This window comes from Bactrocera dorsalis, chromosome 3 (genome assembly GCF_023373825.1).
Source record: "Bactrocera dorsalis isolate Fly_Bdor chromosome 3, ASM2337382v1, whole genome shotgun sequence".
Classification (NCBI taxonomy): domain Eukaryota; kingdom Metazoa; phylum Arthropoda; class Insecta; order Diptera; family Tephritidae; genus Bactrocera; species Bactrocera dorsalis.
In genome coordinates this window covers 44,446,844-44,470,552 of record NC_064305.1, presented here as the reverse complement: position 1 = coordinate 44,470,552, position 23,709 = coordinate 44,446,844, and the positions used below count along the sequence as shown (strand labels likewise).

Below are 23,709 nucleotides of genomic sequence, written 5' to 3'. Positions count from 1 at the left end.
CTCCTTTTCGTACTGTCGAAAGCAGCTTTAAAATCGACGAAGAGGTGATGTGTGTCGATTCTCCTTTCACGGGTCTTTTCCAAGATTTGGCGCATGGTGAATATCTGGTCGGTTGTTGATTTACCAGGTCTGAAGCCACACTGATAAGGTCCAATCAGTTTGTTGACGGTGGGCTTTAATCTTTCACACAATACGCTCGATAGAACCTTATACGCGCTATTAAGGAGGCTAATCCCACGGTAGTTGGCGCAGATTGTGGGGTCTCCTTTTTTATGGATTGGGCATAGCACACTTAAATTCCAGTCGTTGGGCATGCTTTCGTCCGACCATATTTTACAAAGAAGCTGATGCATGCTCCTTATCAGTTCTTCGCCGCCGTGTTTGAATAGCTCGGCTGGCAATCCATCCGCCCCCGCCGCTTTGTTGTTCTTCAGGCGGGTAATTGCTATTCGAACTTCTTCTTGGTCGGGCAATGGAACGTCTTTTCCATCGTCATCGATTGGGGAATCGGGTTCGTCTTCTCCTGGCGTTGTGTGTTCACTGCCATTCAGCAGGCTGGAGAAGTGTTCCCTCCATAATTTAAGTATGCTCTGGGCATCGGTGACTAGATCACCTTGGGGGGTTCTACATGAGTATGCTCCGGTCTTGAAACCTTCTGTAAGCCGCCGCATTTTTTGGTAGAATTTTCGAGCATTACCCCTGTCGGCCAGCTTATCAAGCTCTTCGTACTCACGCATTTCGGCCTCTTTCTTTTTCTGTCTACAAATGCGTCTCGCTTCCCTCTTCAACTCTCGGTATCTATCCCATCCCGCACGTGTTGTGGTCGATCGTAACGTTGCGAGGTAGGCAGCCTGTTTTCTCTCCGCTGCGACACGGCACTCCTCGTCGTACCAGCTGTTCTTTTGCACCTTCCGAAAACCAATGGTTTCGGTTGCAGCTGTACGTAAGGAGTTTGAAATGCCGTCCCACAGTTCCCTTATACCGAGTTGTTGACGAGTGCTCTCAGAGAGCAGTAGTGCAAGCCGAGTAGAAAATCGCTCGGCTGTCTGTTGTGATTGCAGCTTCTCGACGTCGAACCTTCCTTGTGTTTGTTGGCGTGCGTTTTTTGCTGCACAGAGGCGGGTGCGAATCTTAGCTGCAACAAGATAGTGGTCCGAGTCGATGTTAGGACCTCGGAGCGCACGCACATCTAAAACACTGGAGACGTGTCTTCCGTCTATCACAACATGATCGATCTGGTTGGTAGTTTTTCGATCCGGAGACAGCCAGGTAGCTTGATGAATCTTCTTATGCTGGAATCTAGTACTACAGATAACCATATTTCGGGCCCCGGCGAAGTCGATCAGCCTCAACCCATTTGGGGATGTTTCCTCGTGGAGGCTGAATTTACCGACCGTAGTGCCAAAGATACCTTCTTTGCCCACCCTGGTGTTGAAGTCGCTAAGCACGATTTTGACATCGTGGCGGGGGCAGCTCTCATAAGCGAGCTCCAAGCGCTCATAAAAGTCATCTTTGGTCACATCGTCCTTCTCTTCCGTCGGGGCGTGGGCGCAAATCAGCGATATGTTGAAGAACCTCGCTTTGATGCGGATTGTGGCTAGATGTTCATTCACCGGAGTGAATGATAGTACTCGGCGACGGAGTCTCTCTCCCACCACGAATCCAACACCAAACTTGCGCTCCTTTATATGGCCACTGTAGTAAATGCCACAAGGACCTACTCGTCTTTGTCCTTGTCCCGTCCATCGCATTTCTTGGACGGCGGTGATGTCAGCCTTTATTTTCACGAGGACATCAACCAGCTGGGCAGCGGCACCTTCCCAATTAAGGGACCGGACATTCCAGGTGCATGCCCTCAATTCGTAGTCCTTATTTCGTTTTCCATGGTCGTCATCAAAAGGGGGGTCTCTCATCCGAGGCTGGTTGTTGCTATTCGCTGGGGTTGTTTTTTTTACGTGGCGGGTCCCAAACCCTGCGCACAACCCTATGTAGGGGATATTTCGCCTTCTCACGTTAGCTCGCCTTCAAACGGATGTTCTTAGGCTACCCAGAGGATACTTGGTCAAAGACCGGAAGTCGTGAGCTGCTTGAGTCATATGTAAAAGAATCGTTTCTGGCCACTCCCAAGTGAATGGCGATCAGAGAACTTTCCTCACTTGCGTGAACTTCTACATATGACTCCATCCTTCGCTTTCGTGTGCGTGAGATATTTTTCGCAGTAGCAGAATTATCAGTCAAACACGCGTGTTTGGATTTTTTTTGCGTTGAGCGCCACTGTTTTACAATATACTTAAATTCACTTAGTATACGGAACTTCAATTTAAAACTTAATATTTCACGATGGAACGCTGCGTAGCGGTGCACACTGGTCGATTTCATAGGCCAAAAATAAAAGTTTGAAATTTACCACTGTTTGTATCAAAGCTATTTCTTAAAACACCAATAAAACTAACGGTGAATACATTTTTGCTCTATCCCATTCGTAAGGGCTACGAAAAGCGCGAGAAGTGAGACAATAGAAACACGCGCACTGTGCAGTGAAAATGGCTTAGAAATTATCTCTTATAATAAATTAAATTGCAATATAAAATCGTGCTTAATCCCCATAAATTGAAATGTGTGTTAAGAATAAAGGTCTATGTTATATAAAAAAGTAGTTTTTATATAATAATATATTGTTTTATTATTTTAAAACAATTGTTTTATAAGAGCCTTTTAAGTTCTATGTTTTTCTTTATAGATCGATTTCAGGTATACAAAAAGTTGTGATCCCTGTCTCGCCCTCAAATAAATCAAGTTTTTTTAGTTAATGTTTTCTAAGTCTATGCTATTGATTTCAGCTGCAACTTTTTGCAACTTTCTTTGTTATTCATGTTATTCTACCAGGCATGCGATTTTTTGTGTGCTATTTTTTGTAATTTTTTGAAGTTATACTTCTTATACGACGCCGGAAAAGGTTGCGATAGATTCTGGTTGCGCAACCTTCCATATAAAAGTAACGCAAAGTTGCGCAACCTCGCTCCATCCATATGAATGTAACGCAAACTTGTCTGCGAAGATGTGCGAGCAGCAAGCGAAGCGGTGACAATCGGCGATCGTTTGTTCGTTTCTTTCGGCACAGCTCGGCCGACACAACAACACAACACAATGTTCCATGCTTATGCTGTTGTTGTTTTTGTAGAACAATGTTTCAATTTTTGGTTGGTGACATATTCACATGCGTGCGCATATGTATGTTTGTATGCTTGTGCATTATTGAAGTTATACTTCTTTTTCTTTCGTTTGTCTTTCATTTCTGCGAATTCTCAACTATTTTACGTATGTTTTGGTTGAAATACTCTGCGTTGGCCTTTCAGAATCACACAGAATCATTTCTGTGGTTTTTGAAACTGACCCACGAGGACGAGGTATATGGTTTTATCTGGGAGCGTGAGATTTAAGAAAATCGCTCGCTTACAAGGGATAAAATGACTTCTGAGTGGCGATTTTAATGAATATATTCACAGAATCATTTCTGTGCGTTTGGAAATCTATACTAATAAATATTTTTTTCTTACTAATAGAAAATAAATTTATCACAGCAATATACATAAACATTACATTAAAAATAAATTTGTAAAGACTATACTTCTCAGGGCATCACAGCAATGTTATGTATATGTATATACATATTATGCATATGTATTGCTGTGATAAATTTATTGCGAAAGCAAATGTTCTACAAAGTATGTATATTTCTATACTTAAACAAAATTATTAGAACCATCGTATGTTTCTTGCATTCATAACCACATCATACTTAAGTCAGCGCAACCTAATTGTCAATGGTGGTGTTGGTGGTAAGCGCTTGGAAGGTCAAGATGCTAACACAGGTACCAGGTTCGAATCCCGACAGAATAAATTTTTAATTTTTTGCTTTTAACATCGTATACTATACAAATTAATATTTTTCTTACTAATAGAAATTAAATTTATCACAGCAATATTATGTATATGTATATACATATTATGTATATGTATATTGCTGTGATAAATTTATTTTCTATACTTAAACAAAATTATTAGAACCATCGAATGTTTCTTACATGCATAACCAAATCATACTTAAGTCAGCGCAACTTAATTGTCAATGGTGGTGTTGGTGGTAAGCGCTTGGAAGGTCAAGATGCTAACACAGGTCCTAGGTTCGAATCCCGACAGAATAAATTTTTAATTTTTTGCTTTTAACATCGTATACTATAAAAATAAGTATTTTTCTTTATTTTAATTTCTATTAGTAAGAAAAATATTTATTTGTATAGTATACGATGTTAAAAGGCATACATCTTCTATCCTATCTTGTGTGTCTGTACATGCTCATATGAGTGTATGTATACGCATGTGTGCGCATTGACTTGCATGTTCATACATTCATATATACTTATATGTACATATATTTGCATACATTGCCGAACAAATAAATCACAAGCATACAAACATACATATGCGTACACATATGAATATGTCACCAACAAAAAATTGATCTTCACAAGTCAATCCGGCAGCCAAATTGGCGAAGAACAAAAGAGAGATGATTACGCTGCATATTCTCTTCCGCAACGAAGAGACGGAACCACTTTCTGAGTCAAAATTCCTTCATTTAGACTTCGCTTTATTCTTCATTTTATGTGCATAATAAATTTATAAAATGTGAATTTAAGTTTTCTAGTTTTCTTTCATATAAAATGATATGCATTTCTGAATATCACTAAGAAGTATAACTTCATCCGCGCGTAGGGACTCCACGCACCTTTTTTTGTATTTACGTGTAGGTATATTCGTGTATATTTTATTGTTTTTTTATGTTTTTCTTCATCATACATATATACTAGGGTGTGTCATTCTGAGGCAACCTTTTTTTCAACTGAAAAACAGGCTCAAAACTTTAGAAAATGTGTAAAAAAAAAGTCAATCAAAAGATGAGCTCTTAATATTAATATTAAGAGGTGGCTATTTCAAATTTTCTGTTTTCCATACATGGAAAAAAAATTATTTTTTTTTGTGGTGGTTATTGTGAGGAGGTTTTAATGTGCACGCGATGGCTGCCAGTAGGGATGGTAAACTCGATTCCGATTCTACTCGAGAATCGAGTTTTCTCGTTAAATAATCGATTTTTAAAAATCGATCTTCAGTAGTCGAAGTGGATTAAGAATCGGTTCTTGACATTCAAAAAATCGATTATTTTACGAGAAAACTCGATTCTCGAGTAGTTTTTTTTTATAGTAGGGGGAAGCATCGAAAGCCGGAGTGCGGAACTTTAATCCGCTAAACCTAACCCGCTCCCACCTCAAGACTCTCCCACGGAACCACCGGTTAAGTATTACTTCGTGGGAGGGACAAGACATTTAAGTCTCCTCTATCGTGCGGACTGACGGACGCCTAAATTGTTCAAAAAGTCTCAGTTTTGTCATTATACTGTTTTAGGCACTGATAGATGATATAAACGCTCGAGTTCATCTCCCTGGATGTCAATGGGCGGCATGCTGGCTAGTACTTCAGCAGCGTCGGTTGATATAGTCCGGAAAGCACTTATTACTCGAATTGCAGAAAGCCTATACACTGCAATTATTTGTTTAGCATACGCTTTTATATCCATTGCCTGTATTCAAACTGGTGCCGCATACAGTATTACGGAGCTCATTGCTTTCGCTATTAAGAATCGCCGGCTGGAACGCACACAGCCTCTATTGGTCACCATTCTCGATAGGGCATTATAGATTTTGTTTGCCTTCGCGGAAGAATACTCCAGGTGTTCTTTTAATTTTAATTTGGAGTCCAATATTACTCCCAGATACTTCAGTTGCGGCTGCGAGGTAATCTCGCACTCCCCTATAGTGAGCTCTATTCGTTCTTCTATCTTCCTAGTACTTATGAGTAAAACTTCTGTTTTTTCCTCCGCCAGTTTCAGACTCACAGAAGAGAACCATTGGCGTAGACCATTTATGCACTCTTTACATTTATTTCTCAGGTCGGCTAATTGTTTGGCTACTGCTACCACCATGAAATCATCCGCATAAGCTACTAGTTTAATATCTGTTGGTTGCTGTATTTTTAGCACCCCATCGTACATAAGATTTCATAATAGTGGGCCTAACACTGAGCCTTGGGGTACACCACTCAAGATAGAGTAGCTCTTGGTGCCTTCGTCCGTCTCAAAAATCAGCCTCCTGTTTTTAAAATAACTCGTTATTATGTTTATGAGGTATTCAGGGGCCCGTATTTCATCCAGGGCTTTGATTATGTGTGCCAATTTTGCTGAGTTGAACGCATTCTTGACATCCAGGGTAGTCAGCGCGCAGTATTTTTTTGTGCCACCTTTCCATTTTTTGCCACTTACTGCACGTCTCGCAGTATCGACGACTTCTCGTAGTGCGTCAATAGTGGATCTCTTCTTTATAAAGCCGTATTGTCTCTCTGATAATCCGTCGGCTTTTTGGATTGCTAACTCCAGGCGGTTTCGTATTATACTTTCGTACACTTTACCCATTGTGTCGAGCATACACAGAGGTCGGTACGATGAAGGTTCTTCAGGTGGTTTCTTTGGTTTTGGGAGCAGAACCAAACGTTGTACTTTCCAAGAGTCGGGGAATACCTCTTCCTTTAAACAAGAGTTATACATTTTAGCGAAAAGTCGGGGTTTTAAGCTTATGACTTCCTTCAGAGCTCTGTTTGGTATGCCATCCAATACAGGCGCTTTGGTGTTTTTGATTTTCCTTGCTATTGCCAATAGTTCGTCTTCCGTGACTAACGGGGGTGACTCTACAGCTTCGTTTCGTCGCTTGGCATATTAAATCCAGTCGTGTTTCGGGAATAGTGTTTCGACGACCTTTCCCATAAAAGAGGCATCTTTAGGTTGCTGCTGCTTGTTTTTAAATCTGGACATGCATATTTTGTAAGCAGTACCCCAAGGGTCAACGTTTGCTTCCTCACACAGCTTCTCAAAACATGATTTATTGCTTCGTGTAATTGCCGACTTCAGGAGCTTCTTGTGGCTTTTAAATTCCTCCCTAAGGCGATTTTCGTTCGTTTCGCCCCAGTTACGCTGTAGACGCCGTCTAGCTGAGTGACAAAGCTTTCTCAGCATGGAAATTTCATCATTCCACCAATATACAGGCCGCCGCTTGTGGTTATGTGACCTTCTAAGCATTGTTGCATCGCATGCTGCCACCAGTTATTTTCGAACTACTGATACCAAGTGGGCGGCGCTGTCACCAGATGCCTTTGATGCACTCCAGACTAGGCCAAACAGGTCTGGGTCGAACTCTTGTTTTTTCCAACTTCGCTTTCGGGAGGGGTTTCTGCTAAGAAGCTCCTGCTCTCGGGAGTACGAAATTTGTGCTATAATTACCATGTGATCACTGTTTGTGTATATGTCGGACACTGCCCACTTAATGTGCGTGCTCAGCGAATCGTTTGCAAACATAATGTCAATTATGGATCCTTTATTGCCTTTTTGGTAAGTGTTTCGAGTTCCGGTGTTCATTATTGTTAAGTGAGTTTGACTCAGATATTCATGAATTAGCCGCCCGCGGTGGTTTGTACATCTGCTGCCCCATGCAGTTGACCAAGCATTAAAATCATCCGCTATTATAATAGGTGTTTTGCCTCTGGTTTCTAAAGACAGCCTTAAGAGGAAGTCTACGAATTACGTGATTGATGCGCTGGGACGAGCATAGCAGCTTACAAAATAAATCCCCTGAATATTCGCCCATGTGAAAAAATTATGGGCTTCTCTGGGGCAGGTCTTATTGCTGCATATTGCTGCCTTGCCAGATTTGTCTGCAATCCATGTGCTTTCCGGACGCTGGGAGTATTGTTCACTTAGTATGGCGACATAAATGTTCTCTTCTATGGTTATCTGATCTAGCAAATTTTGTGCTGCTGCGCAATGATTTAGATTCAACTGCAGTATCTTCATTTACTTAGAGACTTCAGAGACTCGAGGTACTTTGGGCATGTCGTGCTTAATACAGAGTGCTCCCCTTTGCAGAGCATGCAGTTCGGAGCGTTTGTACACAACTTTGCTAAATGTCCTGTGGTTCCACAACGTGTGTATAGGGAAGATCTGTCTGTCAAACTGCAGCATTTACGAGCCATGTGACCCAGATGGAAACACTTATAACACCTGGGAATAGGCGAGTATTCTCGAAGGCGGCAGATCGACCACCCGATCTTTATTTTTCCCAGTTTGAGTGCAGCCATTGCATCTTGAGCGCGCATGCATACAAGTGCTATTTGTGTGGCACTACGCGTTTTTCGCAGACTTTTGACACTTGTTATCTCCAGATTTTGGATTCCACACTCCCTTTTCAATGCTGCGCAGATTTCTTCGGGAGTTGTTATTTCGTCCAGATCTTTGCATACAATCGTAACGTTGTGAGTTTTGGGCTGTATCATAGCCATTTCTCCAACCACTCCCTCCAGGGCGCTTTGGAAGGATTCTGCTTTTATGTCTACTCCATTTTTCAATTCTAAAAGCAGGTCTCCTTTGAGGGTTTTTCGAACATAGGTTACGTTCGAACCCAGCTTCTCGAGCCCGCTGTCAGTTTTTATTTTTCGCAGAATATCTGCATACGACGCCCTTTCCTTTTTCGTAATAATGATGGCATCCGGTTTTGTTTTAATTTTCTTTTCCACCTGTTTCCTCTTTTTAACCACGTCTACCCATCCTTCATTTCTGTTTTGAAGAGTCGTGGTATCATTTTGGGTTGTTTTTGCTGCTCCACTATACGATAGATGCGCATTTCCATTTATATTTTTTGGCTTTTTTGTGGGTGGTAGAATGCCTGATGCCTCTCTCATTCATTTTTGGGTATTATCATCTCTACCACTAGCGGCTTGAGATGATTTTCCTAGTAACACTCTTCTTGCTGGGATATCCACTTTTTCAGCTTTGGCGTGTAATGTCACAATGTTGTTCAAAAGTTCACGCATCGCCTGGTTAATATGCCTCTGGCCGGCCATCATGTTTTCCAACTCTTTAATTTTTTCCCTAGTTTGCTAAAAATGTTAGCCGTTTCTCTGTTTTGCGATTCCTCGGGCTTATCGCTTTTGCTTATATGATCGGCAGCATCACATTCCTTATTTGGTCCAGCAGCGGCGGACTCCTCATTTTTTCCATTAGGCGGCGTTCTCATTATTTTTGAAATCCTTTGGAAAGGATTATCCGGTGTTCGCTCAATACTATTTTCAGAGGCCATACCTCCGAAAAAAAGATAGCCTGGGAACACCCGTCGCACTAAGGGGTATTTGATGCAAAAAACCGGTCATAATTATTTAGGGACCTATATTATCTTTAAATATAATAAAAAACAATATTGAATCAATATATAGCATTTATTAATAAAAATACATGATTAGAATAGAAAAAAAAATTAATCGGTTTCAGGATAATCTACTTCGCTGATTACATCAGAATCCTCTTCTTCGACAGTATTCTCGTCTGACCTATTGAGATTAGGAGTTGCTGCAGTTAAAATTGATTTTGCTTCTTTGGAAAATGGCACGAGTTTTTTCTTATTCTTTGGACGATAGCAGCTGATAAGTGGATCGGATGTTAAAAGCAGTCTGTTCAAAACATCTCTGTTACACTCGATCCTCGAAAACTTTCGTGCAAAATCTACCCGATATTTTCTGATATGTTTATTTCGGGCCTCAGCAGCCTCCTCGGATAATTGTCCAATTGGAAGAATTGCCTCTTGCAGCACCTGCGCTCCGTGTATCAGGATTTTGTGGACAGTTGGCGACATTGGATACCAACCGTACATTTCCACATACAATTTTGCCGTGTCTTGGGCATAATCATCGAATTTTTGAGGATCAATCTTATGACCACTTGATATTATTTCAAGAATAACTTTAAATCTTTTGATTACTTCGATGTTGATGCCGGTGATGCGAGAAGAGTATTCTGCATTTTCAAAAAATCTCCTAGATGTATTCCGGTCATTACTGTTTCCAAAACCAGGTTTAGGAACATCAACCAGTAGACCCATTTCATCTTTAAAACATTTTTGTATTGTCTCTTTTGTTTCCTTAATAATCTTTTTGTCTTCTGTACGGGCTTGCCAATTCTTTATGGGTTCTTTATATGCTAAATGCAACAACAACTCAAAAAACCGTATTCGGGCGTGGAGTACTGAGAGGCCAAACTTTAAAGCCTCTTGATTTATGACACCTTTTTTTTAATTTATTAAAATTTTTTGAAGTCTGACCGCATACATAACATCGCATAGTAGAGGTTGTATCCGTTGCAGCGTTACAAACATTCCCGTCTACCATTGTCAGTAATATTTTATGAATGATGTGCGCTGATGTTTCACTGTCTCTTGTATCTTCCAGATCTCTGGCTTGATTTTCGATGTATTCTATTTCTTGTTTTGTTACATCTTTTGTTTCGTGAGTAAATTGAGCTCTAATAGGCCTGCAGAATCTCACCGAAGAAGAGTTTTGCCAAATGGTTTTTGTTGTTTCACCATTGAAGGTAACAACCAACCTCACAGGAAAAATCGAGCTCACAAATATACTTGAATCGTCACCAGAAAGATTTTCAAATTTTTGCTTAAATGGAGTTTGGTGTGATCCATCGCACCCCCATTTTGATATCAAAAGAAGGCTCTGCTTCTCGGCGTCAGTTAATGTATCTATGACTTCTTTTAAATATTGGACGAGGCGCAAAGCCGTATGATCCAGCAAAGCTTGAAGTTCTACATTAAAGCTAGTCTCTGTAACCGTTATTTTATCTTCCTCCGGGTAAGCACTTTTTTTTTTTGCCTTTTGCAGCAAAGAGTAGCAAGGATAGATAGTTTTACGTCCGCCTTGTAATAAATTCCACTGACTTCTTGTGAAATTACCTTCAACAAATAAGGATAATGCTTCTTCAATAGTATATTTTTACGTCGTCTTTTTTAGATGAAATTATTTTTCTGATCTTCTTGGCTCTCGTGTTGAAGCTATTTCCTTAATCATCTTTGAAGTGTGTATGTTTCCGGAAGTGCCCTGACTTACATATACAGCGAAAGTCAACTCCTCGACAGGTACGTGAGCCCGTAAATCTACAGTTCTGCGCCGCTTACTACTTTCGCTTAATTCACGAAACTCTTTGACTGGACGACCAGGCTTGTGCGACCACGAAGGAAGTTCTAATGATGTTCTTAGCCATTCTACGTTATTTTTTACGAACTTCTCATCAGTGTTACGAGCTGCTGACCATTTTTGTTTAAAATCTGTCTTGAAATGCCTCAAAGAACGAGACTAAACATTTCTATCCTCTGTTGGGCATGACGTCAACTGAGCAATTCTATCTTCCAGAAAGGTGAATTTTTTGTCCATTTTTTTTTTTCTTTGTACTTCTTTAAAATACCGTATAATTCCATTCGGGTGATATTTTTCACCATTGCTGCAGAATCTGTGAAAAAAAACAAAACCTTATAACATCCTATTTTGTATAGAATTACACCGTGCACTTTAAAAAAATACCTATAAAAATGGGGTGGGTTGGGGGACAATTTTACTTCTGTTTCGGATAGAAGAAAGTCCAAATTACATTTCCGTACCAGAATTCTGGCGCGACAAATCCCGACAAATAATCAAAAACAATAATGTTATACTTTTTTTGTAAAAATACTACATTCTTGCAAAGGCAAGTAACAACAACAGTTTAAATGCTTAAATTTAAGAATAAATTGACTGTTATACGTCTTAATCGTAAGTACATACCTTTTACTTCCATATTCAATAAAGAATTTCTAAGTAAATCTCCACACGCAGCCGTATCAACCAAGGGAAATTATGTAAATAATCGAGAACGCCGAGAACAGAGCCACGCGTTACACTCAATGATTTGGTTCCGACTGGATCCGTGGAGAGCGAGGTAAAAAGCGGGCGGGGGAGGGGTGCGCAGGTTGGAGCGGTTATTGTAAATAGTAAAACATGCGGCGTAAATACCATTTGGCGAAATTTAGTAAAACCACTTATGACCAGTTTTTTGCATCAAATACCCCTTAGTACGTCGCTGTGTATGTTCAGTCGCTAGCTTTTATGCTTAACTTAAAAACAAAAGGGCTGGCAATGCCAGAGCTGAAAGAAAACAGCTGATACTTGTGTTTTCGATGGTTGGCAATGCACAAACCTAAAGGAAAACGAAAACACAAGGAGGAGAACAGCTGATGGATCAAAATAACAACGGCAGAAAAAGGAAAACACAAATTAACTGCACGTTTGTTATGAGGGGAAAAAACCAAACAATTTTGCAAAATTGGAAAACACAAAAGGTAAGTGCTATTGAATATATTTACGTATAAATCAAAGTGTACTTATCTGATCCCGTAGGTTTGGTGTCCACTTAGGTGGTTAATCCTCCTGGAACGTCCCACACAATAACCCACTTCATACAATATAAAAAACCAGAAATTTACCAAGAAATTTCGGGAACACAGTAAAAACATGTCTACTTCACACGTATGTATGTGCTTGGCCGCGTGTGGGTGGTGTTGATGTGGACTGTGGTGATGTCGAGGTGAGTGTGCGTGTTAGAGATGGGTGTGGGTGTGGTGTGGGGCAGGCAACTAAGGCTCATTTAGCCACACTCTACTGTACAGAAGTCCCCAATTCTTGCTGATGTTGATATCGAACAAATCAACATACATATTTGCGAATATCTAACATATCGATAAATCGATAAAGCATTTTAGGCACTAGCTCAATCAGCTGTTTTTCGCAGGTAAATTTTAAGAATGTCTTCAAGTGATTGCAGCAGAGATAAAGAGATCCCCAACTCTCCTGTCACTGGAAATGTGAGAGCCGCTCACCTACCGAACTTTGACAGTTGACTGGATTGGGTAGGTGTTGACGTTTTGCAATTGGAATGACTGGAACGGCCAGATTGAAATTATACCACAAATATATGTGAACGGAGGAATTTGTTGCCGCCGTTCAAGATCGCTAATAAAAATTTAAAACAATGAAAATCAAAAGAAATGCGAAATTTAAATATATTTCATGAAACATTTTTTAATTTGATGCATAATAGAATTACTTTTCTATTACAATTGATTAAAAACATTTATTAATTGAGAACTAACAGGCTTAATTCACCTTATTAAGTATTGAAAGATCGAAAGTCAGTTGTTTTAATATATCATAAAGTCATAAAAAAGGAATTAAGTAGTTTCGCCATATATTAAAAGTCCAATATATAATAATTTGTAATCGTAATAAATGTTGGGTATTTTAATTTAAAATGCCCAAAAATTCTTATTTTGTTCGATCTGGCCATAATGGAAAATGTTATAAAAAACGCTTATTTTGAGGCGCTCTCACACTGGAATAAGTTGGGCATCCCATTATCCCTGGATTGCAGCATATTATATGAAACACCTAAAAAACAGAGAAAAGTTAAAGTAAAAAGACTGCAAAAGTTTAAAAACGAATGGAAAAGTAAATTTCCATGGCTTGAAAAAGATGAAGATCAGTTTAAAGCAAAATGTTCTATCTATGCAATAACTTTTTCAATTGATAAAAGTGGCATAGGTCAAGTAAGATTCAAAATTGTTTAATACGTGGTTTTTTGTGTAAAGTTATCATTATTTTAGATAAAACAGCATAGTGAATCTAACACGCACGCTAGTAAATTAAAAATTACTCAACAATCTTCAATCTTAAATAATTTTCTACAATTGGGTACTGCTGAATCAAACGAATCTAAACAAACAACGGCTGCTGAGTTAGCCTTAGTTTACCATACAGTAAAGCACAACCTTTCATATAACAGTGCAGATTGCGGTGCCAAACTTAATAAATTACTTTATGCCGAATCTAAAAACGATAAAACCATTCAATTGGGTCGAACGAAACAAGCAGCAGTTGTCGAAAATGTTCTGGGCCAATGTGCATTGAAACAAGCTCTGACACATATAAAAAATAAAAGTGAATTAACGTTACCGAAAAAATGTAAAACTATTCCCTCTTGTTATTCAGTACTTCGATACAAAAGCAGGAATCCAGCAAAAGCTTTTAGACTTTTATGAAAATCCAGATGAATCAGCAGATGGAATGTTCACAGCAGTAAAAGATTCGTTAACGCGTAATAATCTATCGCTTGATAAAATAATTGCGCTTAGTGCCGACAATGTAAATGCTAATTTTGGAAAAAACCATTCGCTTTTCACAAACATTGAGAAAATAGTGCCACATTTAATAAAATGCAATTGCCATGCACACATTGTTCACAACAATGTTAAATACGGAATGAACTTTTTAAATTGCGATGTCGAAAACATCATCCTTAAAATATATAGCCACTTCTCTGTTTCTGCCTCTAGAAGAGAGGAGCTTAAAAAATTCGTGGCAGAAGTGAATGGGCAATGGCATGAGATTAAGCGTCACATAGGAACAAGATGGCTCTCTTTGTTGCCTGCAGTCGATCATATATTAATGAATTGGACTCCCATAACGAATTACTTTCGCAAACTGGATGATAAATGCCCAACACAAATTCGTCAACTTTTAAAGCTTGAAGAAGATATTTTAAATATACAAGTAAGTTTTTTTAAATATGGTCAGCCACGTTTTGAATGTTTTCGACAAAACAATTAAAAAACTGGAAAGAAATTACACAACAGTGCTTGATTTGTATGGAGCAATGGAAAAATTGAAGTTTGAGCTCAATAAAGGAAGCAAGATAAATATTTTGGTTACGAAACCAATAAATTATTAAAATATATTAGAAGCGAAAATCCTCTTCTTCACAAAGAAACAGAGAACAATTTTGTGTTATTTTTAGAGCAATGTCTCGCATATCTTAAAAAGAGGTTTGATTTTAACGAGGAAAATTGGTTGTACCACATAAAAAATTTGAATTTTGAAAAAGAACTCAAATTTGAAGATGTAGAAAAAATTATCGATATTTTATTTTTAAAAACTAAACTTAACATAGATATGGATGTACAGTATTCTGAAATAATCAGCGTAAATGAAATTTATTCAAAAATCAAAAACTGTGAAAAATTTAAAAATCTTTACATAGTTGAGAAATGGCAACAAATTTTAAATTCAGACTCAGAAGAGATTTTTTTAAATTTAAAAATTGTTTCGCTTTTGCTTTCCATTCCAGCATCCTCCGCAGTTTTTTTAAAGAATATTTTCAATTGCTAACACAAAATGGAGGGATGAAAGAAATAGATCTCATACAGACTTAATAAAAAATGAACTGATTATAACTTGTAATTTAACATTTGCCTGTAATGAAGCCTTAAGCACATTTTTAAAAGACTCGAATTTGTTAAAAGCTGCTGAAAGCAATACAAAATATAATTAATAATAATATGTATTGATAAATACACTAGTAGCCAATAAAATAGACTCGCGACTTATTCATAAGATTTGACTATTTTTCTTTTGTTTGTTAAGGGTATATTAGGCAGGTTCTGGAATTCACTTCAGAGTGAATATCAAACAAAATTCGTTTTCAATCCGGCATTTGGTGTTCTGTGTTTCACTTTCACAATTTCAATTCCACACATTTTCTAAAATGAATTCCGAGTGAATACGCATGTTCTGGAAAACGAATTCACAAGAAAAAATTCGGTTAGCATTCACATCAGTTTCAATTTGCGGATTTGGTGTATAAAAGAAATGTAAGTAATTAAAAATTAAAAATATTGCAGTTTTAACACGTACTTTAACAACTTTTAAAGGGGCAAACACAAGAATGCAACCCAAGAAGCAATCCTTCTTCAATTTATGGAGAAGCACAGCAATATCGCCCGAGGATTTGTCAAAGGCGACAAAATAAAAGTAGACGCGCTATGGAGAGATTTAGTGGCAGATTTACATAAAAATGGTCCCCCCCAAAAAGATGTATCTGGCTGGAAAAAGGTTAACAAACAAATAAAACTTATCAAAGTAATTTAAATTGTAAATATTTTTACAGGTTTGGATGGACTGGAAGGCCTTTATCAGAAAGAAAGTGGCGCATAATACTTCCGAGGCCAGAGCAACCGGGGGAGGACCGTTCAATAAGCATGTCTTTACTCCGACAGAAGACGTGATTGCCCAATTATGCGGCATATATACAGTGGTAGAAGGCGTGCCTAATACGCAGAGCTTTGGTGTTCCATCAGAGAGGAATGACTCAGCTTCTGACACTCCCGATGGTGAAGAGCCTCTTCCCTCCACTAGCAATGTCGCCGCTGCGGGGCGGTCTCGCAGCCGGGAACCCGCTGTAGCTGACTGCATGACAAACATCAGCGAACAGATAAACGCCATGAAAGCTGGGTTGAAAGAAAATTTGGAGGAAACCAAAAACATAAACACAAATTTATTTACACTTTGCGAGGCCGTTAAAGAACTTACTGTGACCGTAAAAGAAGGAAACATTGAAAGTATGCGTCATCATTACCAGATGGAAAAGTTACGGCAAGAAGACAATGAGCTAAAGCTGAAAGGAAGTGAAATTGCCGAGTTTAAAGTGTTTGCGAAACAAAATTACTGTAACAAGCAGCCGTAGAAAGAATATACGAGTATAGATACATAAACAAGTTTTTGTTTGCTTTCAATTCATTTTATTTTAGTTTTCGAATTTTTGGAATAAATAAACGCTTATTTTAACGCATAAATTTATATGCCTGTACATTTATTGTTTTGATTTATGTTTTTTTAACTTTGTGAGTGAAGGCGATTCGCGATTTCCTCTCTAATGATTGCAGCTTCACTGTCAGGTATGGCATCGTTTACTATTTCAAAACTCGCAAGTTCATTTTCTTCGGGAACAAGATCTGCAACAACTATTTCTTGCACTTTGTAATGTTTGCAAACATTATGCAAAGCGCAGCAAACATTCGTTATTTGCGCCACCTTTTGTGGCTGGTATTGAAGACACCGAGCTAAGCACCTAAACCGGCTTTTTAAAACGCCAATTGTTCTCTCTACAACATTGCGTGCCGAAGAATGCCTTTGATTAAATATGTAGTGAGGTGTCCCAATTTCGGGATCTCTGAATGGAGTGAACAAATAAGGTTGAAGAGCATACCCAGCATCACCCAAAAGCCAAGAGCCACGTATGCCATTTTCGTAGCAGGATTGAAAATATGAACGAGCACTACTTACACTCCAAATAAGGGCATCATGACTCGAGCCAGGCCGGCGAGCATCTACTGCCTTTATTGCCATATTATAATCACATATCTATAAAAAAAAATAACCAAAATATAAGAAATAATTAAATAATAAATATGTACATAGTGCGTAGATAGAAATAATTAAGTATGTATGTACTTACAATCATGGCATTGATGCTAAAAAATCCCTTTCTGTTGTAAAATAGGTTGGGGTCCTTATGCGGCTTTGTAATTCGTATGTGGGTACCGTCGATGCAACCAATAATACCGGGAATACCAAATTTTTGATGGAAATGTATTTTTGATTGATTCTGCTCTTCTGTTGTCATAATTAAGCTGATCCACCTTGGGCAAATATATTTTTCCAAAATGTTCAACACACATTTTATGACTTTTGCAACTGTGCTCCGACCCATTGTTATTCAAACATCCTTTCCCACTGCCTTTTGGAAGCCACCTTCCGCCAAAAACCTCAGTGTGGCTACCAGTTGTAGTTGCGCAGGAATTGATGAGCCCTTTATATGTGGAGCAACAACGTTCAACAATTCAAGAAACGCATTCTTGTTGACGCGATAGTTCGACACGAAACTATTAAATTCTTTATTAACAAAGCACTTTACAAATAGTAACTACATACTTACACTTGTTCAGGCACATCCAATGGGTTGCATCCGTAGTATCCTCCTACTGTAAACTTCTTCTGTATTCCTTTAATTTTCACGTAAAATTACCGCCAATATTGCTAATGCACTCATTTTTCTTAAAAGATTGTTATTTATTTTGGGTAAATTGACAGCTATCAGCTGTTAAGTTCATTTTTGCGGTGAATCAAAAACGAGTTCTATAATGAATAAAAAGTTCGGATTTCAGAACACCAAATCCAAATTCACTCGGATTGAGGTTTATTTTCAAATTCACTTTCACTCGGATTCCAGAACCTGCCTGATTATTTTTTTCTAAATATCGCTCTTTATCCAACAAACACCATAAAATTTTAATATTAAACTTTGAGCAAAAAAAGAAAAACTCAGCAAAATGTCATCTAAATTTAAAACTTTGTTGTAAGGATTTAAAAAAAATGTGGGTTGCTATACAGTTTTATATCTTAATCAATTTTTTTTCGCGTTCAGAAGTCTAAGTGTACGGTCAACAATCGAGTGTGCTCCTTAATTTGTGTTAACTTACGTGAATTCCAGGCTGTGAAAGCTTACAGGCAGATTCGCTGGAGATCCTGTTCATCGATGGCACCTCGCGCACAACAATTTGCTTGGTGCATTGGTGTTTGGAATCCATAAATGTTTGATTGTAAAATCTTAGAATTATAAAAAAAAAAAAAAAAAAAAAAAAAAAAAAAAAACTCAATTAATTTTTGCGGAAAAATTCTCCTTCGCATATCAGAAGTGCTTATCAGCTGTTTCTGTCACACGGCAAATCATCTGTCTACGCAGAGTTGTAAGTGGTCAGGATCATTTCTACACCCACAGTCGGTAAAGCAGTTGATAAGGCAGTTCATATAACTTAACTTAAAAAAATAAATAAATAAAAATATTAAAAATATATATAAAAAAAAAAAATAATAATAATAATAATAAATAAATAAATAATAATAATAATAATAAATAAATAAATAATAATAATAAAAATAAAAATAAAAATTAAATGATTCAATGATCATGAGCCAAAGCGATATCCGTGCCCAGAGACAACGCGAACAAGATGCACGCCGGCTCTCCGTCCAGCGCAACAATGCATACTTTTCGATCAGGTCTCAGAGTGACAGTGAAAGCGCAAAATCAAACTCATCGTCCACGCTTCAACCCCCTCCAAATTTGAAAGCCCGATCTTGTTCAATGTCAACGATTCCAACGCCAGAGCTCGTTATGGCTGATGTTCTACAAGTTGAGGTCGGTGCATGCTCTGACTCCGGCAACAAAGCGCAAGATAAGAAAACCCAAACTCCTAAAAAAGTGGCTATACAGACCGGAATGGATCGGTACATTACCATTAAGCGTAAGCTTAGTCCGCAAAACTCAACAAACGCTAAGCAAAAAATAAGCCGAGGAAATGCATCTGGGCCATTAAGCACAAATCGATTTGCGCTTTTAAGTGACACCGTTGACGGTGAGAGTAACAAAACTCCTGAAAGTCTTGCAAAAGTCACCAAACCTCCGCCAATATACGTAAGAGAGGAAAACTCTGGCGCTCTCGTTAAAATATTTACTGAACTTATCGGCAATAATAACTTTCATAAAGTTCCGCTGTCGGAGGGAAACATTCGAGAAACGAAAGTGCAAATATACTCCGAACATAACTTTCGTACATTGTCAAAATACCTAAATGAGAAAAAGATTAAATTCTACACTTATCAACTTAAAAGTGCGAGAGGCCTGCAAGTTGTTATTAAAGGTATTGAGCCAAGTGTAGAACTCATGGAAATTCACGAAGCACTTAAGGATCACGGTTTTAACCCCAAAAATGTTGCAAATATTTTTAATAAAAAGAAAATCCCACAGCCTATGTTCAAAGTTGAGTTAGAACCAGAAAACAAACAACTTGAAAAAAATTGTGTGCACCCCATTTACAAACTACAATATTTGCTACATCGTAGGATCACGGTGGAGGAACCGCATAAAAGAAACGGCCCTGTACAATGCACCAATTGCCAAGAGTATGGTCACACCAGGTCTTACTGCACACTTCGCGCAGTATGTGTAGCTTGTGGAGAGTTGCATGATTCTGCCACCTGCACGTCAAACAAAAAAGACCCAAATGCAAAAAAGTGTGGAAACTGCGGTGGAAACCACACAGCAAACTACAGAGGATGTCCAGTCTACAAGGAGCTAAAAAATCGGATCAACCAACGTGAAGTCTCCGAACGCAATCATAATGTACCGAACGTTGTATCCTCCAATATGAATCCGCTGACAGCTCCATCAAAAACCGTCACGGGCGTATCGTTTGCAAACGTCCTAAAAACAGGCCTAGGAAGACCCATAACTACAGCAACAGCGAGTCTTATTGAGCCGCAAGAACAGCAGCCCCACGTTCAATCTGGTAGTCAATCGAATATCGAAGCAATGATAGCGTCAATGCAAATAGCATGATGAACTTCATAACATTCATGCAGAACACAATGCAAGAACTCATGCGAAATCAAAACACATTGCTGCAACTGCTTGCTAACCAAAGTTCAAAATAATGAGCTCGCTTAAAATTGTTTTATGGAAAGCAAATGGTATACCTCGCCATAAACTGGAGCTGGCAAAATTTCTCAACGACAAGGAAATAGATATAATGCTTCTTGCAGAAACTCACCTAACCAATAAATACAACTTTAATGTATCGGGATATACCTTCTATTGTACGAATCATCCAGATGGAAAGGCGCATGGTGGAACTGGTATCTTAATCAGAAGTCGCATTAAACACCATTCTTTAACTGGAACTGCTGAAAATTATCTGCACGCAACATCAATATGCGTGCAGACAAAGCAAGGTGACATTACTTTGTCCGCCGTTTATTGTCCTCCACGTTTCCCGATTACAGAAAAGCAATTTATAGATTTCTTCAGCTCGCTGGGAGAGTGTTTTTTGCTGCAGGTGATTATAACGCGAAACACCCTCATTGGGGTTCCCGGTTATGTAATCCTAAAGGCAAGCAATTATATAACGCCCTTATATGTAAAAGAAACAAACTGGACTACGTATCTCCTGGAAAGCCTACATATTGGCCGACAGACCCGAATAAGCTGCCAGATTTAATTGACTTCGCAGTAACTAGGAAAATTCCTCACAGCCTTATTACTGCAGAAACAAGAGCAGACCTCTCATCAGACCACTCACCAGTTCTCTTCACTTTGCGGCATCAGTCACACTATAAAGAGCTACCTTATATACTCACGTCAAAAGCTACAAACTGGTTAAAGTACAAAAAATACATCAGCACACACATAGAACTCGAACCAAATTTAGATACACCGGTCGATATTGAAAATACCATCGCAGCATTCGAATCAACCATTATAACAGCCGCCAAAATTTCAACTCCTCAAAAAGGTTACATGCAAAACAAAAACATAGCTTAACTAATAGGGAAATTGAAATACTCGTATTACAAAAACGACGCCTACGAAGGGAGTGGCAGGTTCATAGATCACCAGCCTCAAAACAACTGTTGAAAGCGGCCACACATGCACTGACGAGAGCGCTCAGAAGTGAGGAACAGCGTGCGCAGTACCAGTATATTCAAAAGCTGTCACCGACTAGTACAAAGCACCCATTGTGGAAAGCACATCAAACTCTAAGTGCGCCAATAGAGTGTGAAATGCCAATACGTGACAATAATGGCAAATGGGCTCGGACTGATGCAGAAAAGTCAGCAACTTTCGCTGCTCATCTAAAAAATGTCTTCCAGCCAAACCCAGAAACTAATGACTTTACACTTCCAACCGTACCCTATTTGATGGAATCGGAGCCAGTGAAATTCGTACCTGAAGAGATATCAAAAATAATTATGGAGAAATTAAATCCAAGAAAAGCTCCTGGGCACGACTTAATTACTCCAAAAATGATTATTGAGCTACCAAATTGTGCTATAATCTGTATCTGTATGTTTTTCAATGCAATCACAAAACAAGCTCACTTTCCTCAACAATGGAAAAAGTCAACTATAGTGATGATACCTAAGCCTGGAAAGGACAAAACGCAGCCATCGTCCTATAGGCCCATCAGCTTGTTATCGTGCATGTCGAAATTATTTGAAAGACTTCTTATGCTCCGCATTAAGCCGCATCTTGAAACCCACAACATAATACCATCTCACCAATTTGGCTTCAGGGAAAAGCATGGAACAATCGAGCAAGTACATAGGATCACATCTGAAATTCGAACAGCATTTGAAAAAGGGGAATATTGTTCTGCAATATTTCTTGATGTCGCGCAGGCTTTTGATCGAGTATGGTTAGATGGTCTTATGTACAAAATAAAAACGCTTCTCCCGCAAAACACCCACGAACTGTTTAAGTCCTACCTTTATGATCGAAATTTTGTAGTTCGATGTAACACCACTACATCTGAAGCCCAAACGATTGAAGCTGGTGTACCACAAGGTAGTGTTCTTGGCCCAATGCTATATGTTTTATTCACTTCAGATATCCCAGTAAGCGACCGCTTGACTATGTCTACTTTTGCCGATGACACTGCAATAATCAGCCGCTCCAAGTGCCCAATTCATGCAAATGCGCTGCTAGGAAATCATATCGTAGCTGTGGCCAACTGGCTCGCAAACTGGAGGATAAAGGTTAACGAGCAAAAATGTAAGCACGTTACATTTACCCTAAACAAGAGCAGCTGTTCGCCTTTGACACTGAACAGCGTACAAATACCACAAAGCAATCATGTTACTTACCTAGGGGTCCATCTGGATAGGCGACTTACTTGGCGAAACCACATAGAGGCTAAAAGGACTTACCTTAAGTTAAAGGCACGTTCTTTGCACTGGCTTATTAACTCTCGCTCAGCCCTGAGTCTGGAGTATAAAATCATTATATACAACACTGTTTTAAAACCAATCTGGACCTATGGGTGTGAGCTGTGGGGCAACGCGAGTAGCAGCAACATCGAAATTCTTCGTCGTGCGCAATCAAAAATTCTTCGTACAATCACCGGAGCACCGTGGTATATCCGAAATGAGAACATCCAACGCGACTTAAGAATTCTAGACGTACGAACTGAAATAGAGCAACGAAGCGCGAAGTATGCATTGAAACTTTCGGTTCACCCAAACCAACTAGCAAGATCGCTATTGCGTGTGAACAGGAGCTCAAGACTACGTAGAAACGACTTACCAGCCCAGATGTAATATATTTTAGGCCCAGTTTAAAAAAATAATCACCCATGTAGGGTGTAAATTAAGTGCGTAGTTTAAGATTCGAAAACTTATTGTTAGGCTCTTAAGTAGGGTAGATTCAATAAATAATAGGAAAGTTAATAAAAAAAAAAAAAAAAATCAATTTAAGTGTCATTAAGTGTAATTGTAGAGCTGCTGAAAATTACGGCTGATTTAAAAAATTTTTTTTTGCTGGCAGTGTTAGGTTTTGCATTCCATACAAAGTGTATTTGAAAATGTTTGTATATGGAAGGAAATGCCTAACACTGCCAGCAAAAAAAAAAAATTTTAAATCAGCCGTAATTTTCAGCAGCTTAACAATTACACTTAATAGCACTTAAATTGATTAAGATATAAAACTGTATAGCAACCAACATTTTTTTTTTTTTTAAATCCTTACAACAAAGTTTTAAATTTAGCTGAAATTTTGCTGAGTTTTTCTTTTTTTGCCCAAAGTTTGAAATTAAGATTTTTATGGGTTTTGTTAGATAAAGAGCGATATTTAAAGAATAATAACATGCTCTTAACAAACAAAAGAAGAATAGTCAAAATTTATCAATATGTCGCAAATCTATTTTATAGCCAATATAATATAATTTACGGCGAATATAAAGTTGGTAATATTTTTTAAGTTTTTTTTTTTAAATATTGCTTTTGTTTTCAAAA

At 38.5% G+C, this 23,709-nt stretch overlaps 1 protein-coding gene, 1 long non-coding RNA gene and 1 pseudogene across 2 annotated transcripts; 2 read left to right on the top strand and 1 right to left on the bottom strand.

The window, feature by feature from the left end:
* Positions 1–3,353: 3,353 nt before the first annotated feature.
* On the top strand, positions 3,354–3,483 carry LOC125777926 (small nucleolar RNA U3; annotated as a pseudogene).
* A 9,928-nt stretch (positions 3,484–13,411) lies between these two features.
* On the top strand, positions 13,412–16,248 carry LOC125777214 (uncharacterized). The gene is made up of 4 exons (XR_007422171.1): positions 13,412–13,574; positions 13,632–15,674; positions 15,735–15,915; positions 15,971–16,248. It is a non-coding gene; the product is annotated as an uncharacterized LOC125777214 (long non-coding RNA).
* A 447-nt stretch (positions 16,249–16,695) lies between these two features.
* Positions 16,696–17,738, bottom strand: LOC125777162 (putative nuclease HARBI1). Its single transcript, XM_049451422.1, has 2 exons — positions 17,318–17,738; positions 16,696–17,223 (listed from the first exon to the last, which is right to left on the bottom strand). The coding sequence occupies exons 1-2, from the start codon at positions 17,570–17,572 to the stop codon at positions 16,696–16,698; spliced, it is 783 nt and encodes a 260-aa protein (XP_049307379.1). The 5' UTR covers positions 17,573–17,738.
* Between the last annotated feature and the right edge of the window lie 5,971 nt (positions 17,739–23,709).